This window comes from Poecile atricapillus, chromosome 13 (genome assembly GCF_030490865.1).
Source record: "Poecile atricapillus isolate bPoeAtr1 chromosome 13, bPoeAtr1.hap1, whole genome shotgun sequence".
NCBI lineage: Eukaryota > Metazoa > Chordata > Aves > Passeriformes > Paridae > Poecile > Poecile atricapillus.
In genome coordinates this window covers 16,300,321-16,312,275 of record NC_081261.1, presented here as the reverse complement: position 1 = coordinate 16,312,275, position 11,955 = coordinate 16,300,321, and the positions used below count along the sequence as shown (strand labels likewise).

The window sequence follows — 11,955 nt, the reverse complement described above, 5'->3', positions numbered from 1 at the left end:
TCCATCTCTGCACTATGGAAGCGACATTTGCCTGCTCATTCAAGTTCTGGGAAGAGACTTCATAGCTCGAAAAGGAAAAGCCGAGCAGTCTTCCAAGAGAGATGGAGTCAGTGAATATCTGCACAGGGGGAATTATGCCCACCTTTTATCTCCTGTTGCAAATTAAATCTCTCCCTTCCCATCCACCCAATTCTCTAGGCATGTTAAACACTTTATAGCCAGGGCTCATCCAGCTCCATTTGCCATAGCACAGCCTTCAAATTCCAGAAAGAAACAAAGCAGTTCTGCCATTTCCTCTTGCATTTCCTCCTCCACAAACATACACCCACAGCCTTTTCAAAGAGCCACAACTTCTGAGAGGATCCATCATCTTCATACCAGGCACACAGAAACATCATCAAGGAACGCATCTTGCCAGGCCGAGTTCACTATGGAGGACAAAGATCAAAGCATGGATGACGCAAAGACTTTTCCTGCCAACCTCCACTATGAATCAAGGAGAATAACGAAAGATGAGAACAAGAGGAGAGAAGTTCCACGCAAAGCCATCAGCATTTTGATCAAGACACATTCAGCCTATCCAAGCACATGTGCTATTCGGAAGACACATCAGCCTCAGAAAAAGTTGTATTTCTCAAATACGTGATACATCACTTCAAAAGATCTAACACTGAGAGCAACACTCATTCTACACAGCACAGGGGACATGGGGGGAAAACACCTCCAACCTGAGAAATACCCAAACTCACGACCGAACGAACAGCCTGCCAGCAGCAGCCTTCTCCCTCCTCCCTTCTCCACTAACTGCAAGGCTGACCACAGACCCCATGTCCTAAGAATGACACCAACGGGCTCCAGCCATAAGAACGTCACCGAGGGAAACTCGACCTCGCTTGGAAGCAAAATCTCCTTGGCAAGGCAGAGAAGAGGGCGGGGAAAGGACACGGGAGCATCAGGAGGAAGCACGAGTGTCGGAGAAAACGTGCCCAGAGCAACTCACCGAGGGAGCGGCGGGATCGGCGGGCAGGGCGGCGGCAGGGTCCTCGTCGCCGAGCAGCGGCGCGGGCTCGTCGGGCAGAGGCCGCGCCGGGAGGGTGTCGCAGCAGCTGGCGGCCGAGAAGCGCAGCTGGCTCTTGCGCGAGTCGGCCGTGAGCGACACGTCGTGCGAGTAGGACTGCAGGAAGGCGCGCACGCCGTCGATGCCCACGAAGTGCGACACGGGCACGCCGCGCAAGGCGCCGCTCTGGGCCGGCAGCAGGTGCTGGCGGCGCCAGCGGCGCAGGCGCAGCGCCAGCAGCAGCAGCAGGAAGGCGAGGAAGAGGCACGACACGGCGGCCACGGCCAGCACGAGCCAGCGCGTCAGGCTGCCGGCCGGCTCGCCCGGCGCCGCCGCCTCGGCCGCGCTGCCCAGCTCGGCCAGCAGCTCGGCCACGCTCTCGGCCAGCAGCACGCTCAGCGTGGCCGTGGCCGACAGCGCCGGCCGCCCGTGGTCCTTCACCAGCACCACCAGGCTCTGGCGCGCCGCGTCGCGGGCCAGCGGCGAGCGCGCCGTGCGCACCTCGCCGCTGTGCAGCCCCACGCGGAACAGCCCCGGCTCCGTCGCCTTGGCCAGCTCGTACGACAGCCACGCGTTCTGCCCCGCGTCCGCGTCCACCGCCACCACCTTGGCCACCAGCGCGCCGGGCTCCGACCAGCGCGGCGCCAGCTCCACGCCCGACCACGCGCCGCCCGAGCCCGCCGCCCGAGACAGCGGCGGGTACAGCACCTGCGGCGCGTTGTCGTTCTCGTCCACGATCACCAGCACCACCGACACGTTGCTGCTCAGCGCCGGCGCGCCGCCGTCCTCCGCACGCACCCACAGCCGCAGCTCGCGCACCTCCTCGTAGTCCAAGGAGCGCAGCGCGTACAGCGCGCCCGTCTCCGCCTGCACCGACACGTACGACGACAGCGCCGCGCCCCGCACCCGCCCCTCCGCCAGCCGGTACCGCACGCGCGCGTTCTGCCCCCAGTCCGCGTCCGTGGCGCGCACCGTCAGCACCAGCGCGCCCGCCGCGTTGTTCTCCCACACACGCGCGCTGTAGCGCTCCTCCGCGAACACCGGCGCGTTGTCGTTCACGTCCAGCACCCGCAGCGCCAGCACCGCGCTGCTCTGCAGCGACGGCGACCCGCCGTCGGCCGCCCGCACCGTCACGTTGTACTCCGACACCTGCTCCCGGTCCAGTTCTCTCGCTGTCACCACACGGTAGTAGCTGCCGTGAGATCTCTGCAGCCGGAACGGGACGCCCCCATCCAGCGAGCACCGAACCTCGCCGTTAGTTCCCGAGTCCAGATCCTCCACATGCAGCAGGGCAACCACGGTCCCCGATGGCGCGTCCTCAGAAATCTCAGTCATCGCTGACCGCACAGAAATCACAGGTGCGTTATCATTTATATCTGCGACGGTGATCGCGATTTTGGCAGTGTCGAAAAGGCCTCCTCCATCCCGTGCCTGCACTTCTAATTCATAAGAGTTGCCTTCCTCGAAATCCAGGCTCTGCAACAGAGCGATCGCACCCGTCTCTGAATCCAGCTGGAAAATCTTAGAGGCTCTTTCTGTGATTTTCTTTAACGAGTATTTCACCTGTCCGTACAGCCCCTCGTCGGCGTCCGTGGCCGTGACGGTGACGAGGACAGAGCCCACGGGCACGTCCTCGGGCACACGCACCGTGTACTCCGCCTGGCTGAACACGGGCGCGTTGTCGTTCGCATCCAGCACGATCACACGGATCCGAGCCGTGCCCGTCCGTGCCGGATCGCCGCCGTCCTTCGCCCTCAGCACCAGCTCGTGAAACGCCGCCTCCTCCCGGTCCAGCGCCTTGGCCAGCACCAGCTCGGGACGCTGATCGCCGCCGGGGCCCGCCTGCACGGCCAGCGAGAAGTGCTCGTCACCGCTCAGCTCGTAGCTCTGCACGGAATTCCGGCCCGAGTCCGGGTCATGAGCATCTGGCAGGGGAAACCGCGAACCCGGGGCTGTCGTCTCGCTCATTCTCTCTTCCATCTCAATATCCTTGAAGCTGGGGGAGTTATCGTTAATATCCGTGATTTCCACTTCGATTTCAAAAAATTTCATTTCCCCCTCCACGATCAGCTCACAGCGCAGCACGCATTGCTGCACACGCTCGCACAGCTGCTCTCTGTCGATCCTCTCCGCCGTCACTAAATGGCCCGTCTTCTCGTGCAGAAAGAAATACTGCGTCCGACCTCTTTCTACAAGGCGAACGCCGCGACCGCCAGGAGCCGGCAGCTGCAGCCCCAGGTCCTTGGCCACGTCGCCCACGAACGAGCCCTTGGGCAGCTCCTCGGGCACCGAGTAGCGCAGCTGCCCCCACGCCGCCTCCCACGCCGCCAGCAGGACGGCCCAGAGCACAGCTCGCTGCCGCCGGCCCCAGCGCCTCCCCGCCCAGCTCATCTCCGACAACTTAGCTCCCCGCTGCCGCTGCTGCTCAGCTCCCAGCGCTTGCTGACCTTTCCCACCGGCCTCTCCGCTCCCGGGCCCTGCCCCAGCCTCCGCCGCCTCTCCGCCGCACGGATCCGCACCGGCAGCACGATCGCACACCGCCGCCCGGCCTGCCCACCCACCAATCCAGCGATCCAGCGATCCAGCCTGGCCGCAGCGGGCGGGGCTGCCGACAGCGCTCCGATCCTCCTCTCGCTCCTCTCGGTCAACAGCGGCGCCCGCAGCCTCCTCCCGGCACTGCAGCCACCGAGCGCTGCCCGCCCTGCCTGCCTACAAACAGGGACCACTCGCCACCCACACGCCGCTTTCCGTCCCGCCACCATCTCCTGCCTCCGCTTTTCTCCAGCCCATCTCGCCTTTGATCCTCCAGGGCATCACGATCGGGAGAAAAGCAGAGATATTCCGTGAGCGCGGTTCTTGAACCGCACGGGACACGAAACACATACTAATGTCATTATATGTAAATTCAAACACATTTTTCGTATTTTACCCTGTTGCTTATTGTTAGCCTTATGCTTTCCTTATGGAAACGGGAGGTTTCCATATCCCGAATAAACACAATTATGAGGTTCATTAACACAAGCGGGACGAGAGCAATTGCATGCTTCTTCAAGTCAGTGACCTAATTGTTACAGCACTGAATAACCGGGACAAATAAAGATGCAGCTAAAACACTCAAAGGAAACTTTCAGAACTTCAAATCCTGGATATCCCTTCCGAAGATAAACATGGTATTTCCTTATTTAACAGAGATTTTACATTTCATGAACTCATTGTAGGTTCCTTTTATTCTGAAATTAACGTGTAAAGCTTTCAAGCTCGTTAGTAAACTATTCATTTATGCATTTCTTAGCCACGCTGATACGAAGTGTTTCCAAGAAAGGAATTATAGAATCATAGAATAAAAGCACAATTGTGATCTTAAAACTGCTGACCACTAATCAATATGCAAATGGGAATGATTCAAGTGCCTAAACCATCGTCTTTACAGTCTCCCTCATAGGTGATCCCTCCGAATATCAGAGGTTTTTCCCAGTCAACAGAATTAGCTGTTCTCGATATATGAGAGTTCTACTATATCCCAAACATTCTCTACGTAATGAGGATTTAAAAAATCAACATCTCTGAAACAGAAATCATTCAACACTCATACCAGCGTATTAAATGGAGATGATGAAGAGCAAAAGAGGGCAAACTGCAAGCCAGGACTGATAAAGGAATACATCTGGTCCCACTACTGCATTCTCACCTCAGAAAAGGGGGACAAACTCGGTTCTAACCCAGAATGGAACACGGAACTGTCCACTTTCGTTTCTCTTCTAAATCAAACCGGGACAAAACAAAGTATAACGAACGGGTTTGTGTAAATCTCTACATGGATTGCAAACAGACCCCTTACTGAACCAAGCGGTCAGAAAGGATAAAAGATCCGACACCAGGTCACAGTGGTTTTCTCCTTTTTCGTCGACTCCATCATGCAGAATCAGACATTCTCTTTCCTCAGAACACCAATCTGCAGCCAATATTGTGAACATATTCTAATTCCAGGAACACATTTTCCCAGGAAAGAAGTCAGGAAGGATGAAAGCTCCAACACCTGCTGTCAGGGCTTTTCTTTTCTCCTGGACTCCATCATGCAGAATCAGCCGTTCACAATCCATAGAACATCAATCTGCTTTCAATACTACGAACACTTTCTAATTTATTGAGCTCAAGTTCTAAAGATAAAACCTCGAGGCTGAAGGTGAACCTGTGACCAAGTAAGCACCAAGAGCTTCCTGCTCAACAAGAACGGGGCATTACCCGTTCCTGAATTCAAGTCATCACGGAGACAGGACTGTGCAACTCACAAAAACAAAAACTTCAGTCTCAGGAATCACAGAGAAACAATGAGAAATGCTGCCACGAACCGAAAGGAGAGATTAAGTCAAAGCCTGTCAGCTGAATCTGTTACCTGAAAACAATGACAAACTTCCTCCGCTATGCAGAGACAAAGATGACAGGTCCCCACTGACACCACGCAGAGAATACTCGGAAAACATGAACGACGTTTCAGAAAGTTTTAAAACCAGAAAGAGCTCACGCTTTACACACCTGCAGTGCACCAGCATCGGCGGGCGGCTCTCCCACGACGACGTTACTGCTCGGGCTCGGCTTCTCGCAGGAATCGCCGCCCAGAAGCTCCTCCGCCGACAGGACGGGCACCGCCGGCACCGGTGGCGGCGGCGGCGGCCAAGCGGCCTCGGGCACGGCGCGGGCCGGCGGCGGCACGCACAGGTTGTAGGAGTAGGGCAAGGTGCCCTCGCAGAAGTCGGCCGGGAAGGCGGCGCCGGCCAGCGAGAAGCGCTGCGCGCCCAGGCAGCGCAGCACGGCGGGCGGCCCGGCCCGCCGCAGCCGCGCCACCACGGCCAGCGCCACGCTCAGCACCAAGAGCGCCGACAGCAGCGCCAGCGCCAGCACCAGGTAGAACTGCAGCTCGGCCGCCGCCGCCGCCTCGGCGCCCGCCGGCCGCTCGCTCAGCTCCGGCAGCGCCTCCTGCAAGCTCTCGGCCAGCACCACGTGCAGCGTGGCCGTGGCCGACAGCGCCGGCTGCCCGTGGTCTTTCACCACGGCCACCACACGCTGCTTGGCCGCGTCCCGCTCGGACACGGCGCGCGCCGTGCGCACCTCGCCGCTGTGCAGCCCCACGCGGAACAGCGCCGGCTCCGACGCCTGCACCAGCTCGTACGACAGCCACGCGTTGCGCCCCGCGTCCGCGTCCACCGCCACCACCTTGGCCACCAGGTAGCCGGCCTCGGCCGAGCGCGGAACCACCTCGAACGGAGACGACGCCTCTCCCGTTGCCGCCGGCGCCGGCCAGAGCACCCGCGGCGCGTTGTCGTTGCGGTCCAGCACGAAGACGCGCACCGTGGCCGTGGAGCTGCGCGCCGGCGCGCCGCCGTCCTGCGCCCGCACGGCCACCGCGAACTCGCGGCACTGCTCGTAGTCGAAGGAGCGCTGCGCGTACAGCGCGCCGCTCCGCGCCTCCACCGACACCAGCGGCGCCGCGCCCGCCGCGCCCGCGCTGCCGCCCGCCAGCCAGTAGCTCACGCGCCCGTTGGCGCCCGCGTCCGCGTCCCGCGCCTGCACGCGCAGCACCAGCGCGCCCGCCGCGTTGTTCTCCGCCACGTACGCGCTGTACGCCGCCTCCTCGAACACCGGCGCGTTGTCGTTCACGTCCGACACCTCCAGCACCAGCTCCCTGCTGCTCCACAGCGACGGCCTGCCCCGGTCCCGGGCCACCACCGTCACGCGCTGCTCCCACGCCTGCTCGCGGTCCAGCGCGCTCGCCGTCACCACCTTGTACGAGCCGCCCGACGACGCCACCATCGACAGCGCCGCCTCCCCCAACAGCTCGCACGACACCTGACCGTTCTCCCCGGAGTCCGGGTCGTTCACCTTGAGAAAGGCAACCACGGTTCCGACCGGTGCGTCCTCGGGCACGGGACTGGACAGTGACAGAATTATGATCTCCGGAGGATTGTCGTTCACATCCAGGACCTCCACCTCCACCTTGCAGTGTGCCACCAAACCGCCGCCGTCCGTTGCCTCCACAGCCAAGCTGAATGCGCGCGTGTCCTCGAAGTCCAGAGCCTCCTGCAGCGTGATCGTCCCTCTCTCGGCATCCACCGCGAATTTCTGAAGCACCTTGGCCGGCATTTTCCCGAAGTCGTAGGTGATGTGGGCATTTGTACCGTCGTCAGCATCGGAGGCAGAGACGTTCAGCACCGCGAATCCCGGAGGAGTGTCCTCTCGCAGGCTGACCCGGTACCGATCCTGCGCGAACACGGGAGCGTTGTCATTTGCATCGGTGACGTTGATCCAGAGCTGGGCGGTGCCAGTCCGGGGCGGGTCTCCGCCATCCAGCGCCGTCAGCAGCAGACGCAGGCTGGGCTCGCTCTCCCTGTCAAGTGAGTAGCGCAGCAGCAGCTCCGCAGATTTGCTGCCGTCTTGGCTGTCTTTCACCTCCACCGTGAAGTACTTGTTGGCTTCCAGTTCGTAGCGTTGCAGCGAGTTACTGCCCACGTCCGGATCCTCTGCCATGCCCAAGTAAAACCGAGCACCGGGAGAAGTCAACTCGTTGATCTCCAGCAGAAATTTGTTTTGCAGAAATCGCGGTGCGTTGTCATTCACGTCCTCGATATCAACTTCGACGCGGAAAACGTTCAGAGGGTTGTGAACCAGCACCTCGAAGCTGACAGAACAGGACGCCGACTCGCCGCACATCTCCTCCCGATCCAGCCTCTCGTTCACATACAGGTTGCCGTTCTCCTCATTCACCGTGAAGTATTTCAGCTGCTTCTTGCCGGCAGACGCCACTCGCAGCTTGCGCGCCGGCAGCTCGTCCGCGCTCAGCCCCAGGTCCCGCGCCAGCGGCCCCACGAGCGAGCCTCTGCCCAGCTCCTCGGGGATGGCGTAGCGGAGCCGCTCGCCCGCCGCCCGCCACCACACGCACAGCAGCACCGCGGCCAGCAGCGCTCGCCCGCCGCCCGGCCCGCGCCTCTGCCGCCGCCTCACCGCCATTCTCGCCCGCCGCCGCCGCCGCCGCCGCTCGCCAAGCTCCTGCCTCCTGCCGCTGCCCTGCCTCCCTTCACGCCGCTCTCGCCACACAGCGCACGGGCCAAAGCCGCACCAAACACAGCCCGCTCGGCCCCACAACCACGCCGCTGCTCCCCGACAAGCCACGCAACAAAGCCGCACCACAGCCGCACCAAAGCCGCACCAAAGCCGCCTCTCGCCGCTGCTGCTGCCGCTGCCGCTGCCGCTCTGGCCGGCGCCGGCCGAGCGAGCAGCCTGCGGGGGCAGGACGCTGCGGCGGCGGCGGCGGCGGCGGCTCCAGCGCCGGGAGGCGGCGGCCAACAGCGGCACCCGGAGGCGCCGCCACGCCACTGCAGCCGCCCGATGGCCGCGCTCAACGGGGCCCGCCTTGGGCCGGGCCTCAGCGGCTGCACCGCCTCCGGCCTCGCTCCTCCGCTGCAAACACCAAGCGCACAAGCTCCTGCTCATTCCACTACAACCCCATTCTATCCATGATGTCATCTTAGGCCATTCTTTTCAGTCGCAAAACAATTGCTTTCATTGAACACTCAGAAAAAAATATTCGTGGCTCATCAGTTAATAGCGGTATTCAGCTACCATTAATGAAATCGTGACACATTTATAGTTGCAGTAAACGATAATATCTGGAATAATTCAAGAGGTTTTCTGCACTGTTGTCCCATATCTGGAATTATCCTTCATGACCTGGGATAAAGTAATACGGGATATAGATCAGCCTAATACAATGTAAGCAACCCCTATGCAGTGACAGCAGAATAACATTTAGTCCTTTGTTTCTGACTCACTCAAGTTGTTTCCACTCCAATGCCATTCTATCCCAGATGTGATCTTAGGGCATTGTTTCCAGTTGCAAAACAACTGTTTCAACTGATCACTCAGAAGCAAATATTCATGGCACAGCAGTAATTAAGAGAATTCAGCTGCTCTCAATAAAATCACGGCACATCTACAGCGTCAATAAACGATAACATCTGGAGTACTTCAAGAGTTTTTCTGCACTACTTTTCCATATCTTGAATTGCCCTTCATGACCTGGAATGAAGCAATATGTGATATAGATATAGCAATATGTGATATAGCCAAAAACAATGTAAGCAACCCCTATGCCAAGATTGAACAATAATATTTATTCTTTTGTTTCTGACTCATAAAACTTTTTCATATGCCTCTCCATATCCGAGTGCCTGACAGTGAAAAGTGCAACTCAACTCTGAGTCCTTCATGGAACCAAAAAATGTTTCCAATGTTTCCAGTTTCACACTTAGACTTATTTTAAAGGTCATTTAATCCACACCTCTGCCATGAGCAGGAACATTTCCTGCTAGACTTGAATGTCTGACGCATATTCAAAATATCTCTGACCAGTATGTTCCATTTTATCACCACCCACATTGTAAACTTTTCTCCTAATAAAGATCTCGCTTCTCTTAGTTAAAAACACGTGTCTGCTGCCATATGACCATCGACCCAGGTAAAAAGAGTGCTTAGGAAACCCTTCCTCTTTACACCTCTAAACATCTCAGGTGGGTGAGGGAACTGCACCTGCACTCAGACAATTGGGACACAGGAGACCTTCCACAGGAGATCAGACACGCTGAGCTTCAGCTCATGACAACAAAAAATGCAAGAGTTACAAACACATAGAAATTAACAGAGGCAATAACACTTTGTAGGTCTCCCTTGCTCTACACAAGCAACTCAAAGGACACCCTACTCCATCAGGCACAGCCTTGGGGGATCTCTGACATGGGACAAGCAAGGCAATGACCCACTTCTTCTCTGGCCTCACACTCACAGCTCCCCTCTCTTCTTTTGCTTCTCCACCACGCAACTGGAAGCTTTTGCTTGTGGCCATCTCCTCCCTGGGCACATTTATCAGGAGATGATAATGCACTACAGACACAGCCAGAAGGGAGGGACATTTCTCTGCTCACCACCGGTATGAGAAGGAACTGAAGGATTCCAAAGCACACAAATGATAAAGAACCACACTAAAAGATTAGCGGTCATCCAATGGAGAATGGCTCATCAAACCATTGGCTTCCAGGGAATCTCCTCCCTGTCCTTATCCCATGTTCTGCTCCACACAGACACAAGGCTCGCTAAAGTCATATTTATTATATCAATTCCTGCCAACAGTAACAGAACACAAAGTCACTCTCATATCTCCTGCTTTCCACTCCCAAAGAACAAGAGAAAGAGATAGTAACACACCATAGGTGTCTGAAAAGCGATGGGTTATTGATAATTATACGTAGGTCTACATACGGACTAAATTTAGGTAAAACAAAACAAAAGACAACAAAACAATACATAGTGTAAAACCAAAGATTTAATAGGATAGGGCTAGGAAGTTTTAGAAGACAAAAGTTGTCAGAGATGATCACAGTGAAGTTATTAAGGCCTTTATTTCAGACCCTAAAATTCATCCCTGAGAGCAACTGGAATTCCCCAAGGTCTCAAGCTGAAAGTGTGGCTATAAAGAATTTCACTGTACAGAGGATCTGGGGCTTCATTTGAAGAATTAATCCTCACCACAATGACCTTCTTCTACTTCACGGCCTGCTCACCTTGCACAAATATGAAACCAGCATTTTAAACAGCTTCTCTTCAGCCTCTCTCTCCAGTTAAATCTTCTGACCAATTAAAACAGATTCTCTAATTGCTTCTGCTTCCTATTCTTCCTATTCCCCACACACAGCTCTTTCCTGCGCCGCAAAAGTAAGGATATGAGGATAAATTACCGTTTTAATTTTCAAAGTATTGAACAGAATTGTGAAAGTGAGCTGCAACCTTTCTGCAAAGGAATGCCTGAATGACAGTCCAACTAGAACTCTGAAGAAACTCTAGAACACAATGTTGCATAGAGAAACAGATGGATAATGGAGGTTTCACATACAATTATTGTTCCAGACACGAACAGTCCCATATTATGGTTCCCCATCAGCAGCTACATCTATGGCCACAGAAAGAAGAACAACACCTTGCAGAAATGAGTATTTATGAAGGTGTAATTCTTAAACGAAATGTCCAAGGTCAGGCTGGGTGGAGCTCTGAAGAAGCTGCTCTGCTGGAAGATGTCCCTGCCCATGACAGAGGAGTTGGAAGGAGATGATCTTGATGCTCCATTTCAACACAAACCATTCTACAGCTCTGTATTTCTTTGATTTTATGATTGCATTCACAGCTTCAAGGTATGGATGAAAGACACTCTTCCTACAGGATAATTTTATGGCCTAGAGCTTGAAGGATTGGGCTACGTAATGAGAATAAATTTTACTCCATAACAAAAAAATAAGCGAAAACAAGCAAACAACCAACCCAACCAAAATCAACCCAAACCAAACAAATCAGCCAAAAAAAGTTAATCAACCCAGCTGAGAATGGAAAAACACCAGCAGAGTATCCATCATGGCCTCACATTTCAGATTGTCTCAACTGTAACACATACACAACACAGGAAACTCGATTGTAACGAATGCAAATGAGGCCTCACACAGGAGATCACTACACAGACACCAGACACTCATTTCCTTGCATAGGAAGACAAAGAAAAAGCTTGGAACCACAGCTCTGAGCCTCATCTACCTACTAGGACAAACAGACCTTGACACCATTCATTCATTCATTCATTTAGAACTATATCACAGTGAACTCCAGCACCGGCCCTGTCTCTGCATAGACAGACTTCTTCTCTCTCTCCAAACAGAACATGAAAGCAAAGATTGAATGCAGACATCATTCGAAGAAAAATTGTGTGCACAGCTTCTCAGATCCCAAGCATCACAAATGAGATCATTATGATCCTCCCAATTATTGGAACAAGTGTAAAATGTTACAGAGGCCATCAATTTTCAGCA

At 55.6% G+C, this 11,955-nt stretch overlaps 2 protein-coding genes across 2 annotated transcripts; both read right to left on the bottom strand.

The window, feature by feature from the left end:
- Positions 1 to 873: 873 nt before the first annotated feature.
- LOC131584209 (protocadherin gamma-A10-like) lies at positions 874 to 3,594 on the bottom strand. The gene has a single exon (XM_058849102.1). It carries the CDS (start codon positions 3,446 to 3,448, stop codon positions 953 to 955), a length of 2,496 nt encoding a protein of 831 aa, XP_058705085.1. The 5' UTR covers positions 3,449 to 3,594; the 3' UTR covers positions 874 to 952.
- A 1,745-nt stretch (positions 3,595 to 5,339) lies between these two features.
- Positions 5,340 to 8,227, bottom strand: LOC131584214 (protocadherin gamma-B5-like). The gene has a single exon (XM_058849107.1). It carries the CDS (start codon positions 8,057 to 8,059, stop codon positions 5,576 to 5,578), a length of 2,484 nt encoding a protein of 827 aa, XP_058705090.1. The 5' UTR covers positions 8,060 to 8,227; the 3' UTR covers positions 5,340 to 5,575.
- Positions 8,228 to 11,955: the final 3,728 nt, after the last annotated feature.

Coding starts and splice junctions, on each gene's coding strand:
- LOC131584209 (XM_058849102.1), bottom strand. CDS start 3,448: ATGAGCTGGGCGGGGAGGCGCTGGGGCCGGCGGCAGCGAGCTGTGCTC.
- LOC131584214 (XM_058849107.1), bottom strand. CDS start 8,059: ATGGCGGTGAGGCGGCGGCAGAGGCGCGGGCCGGGCGGCGGGCGAGCG.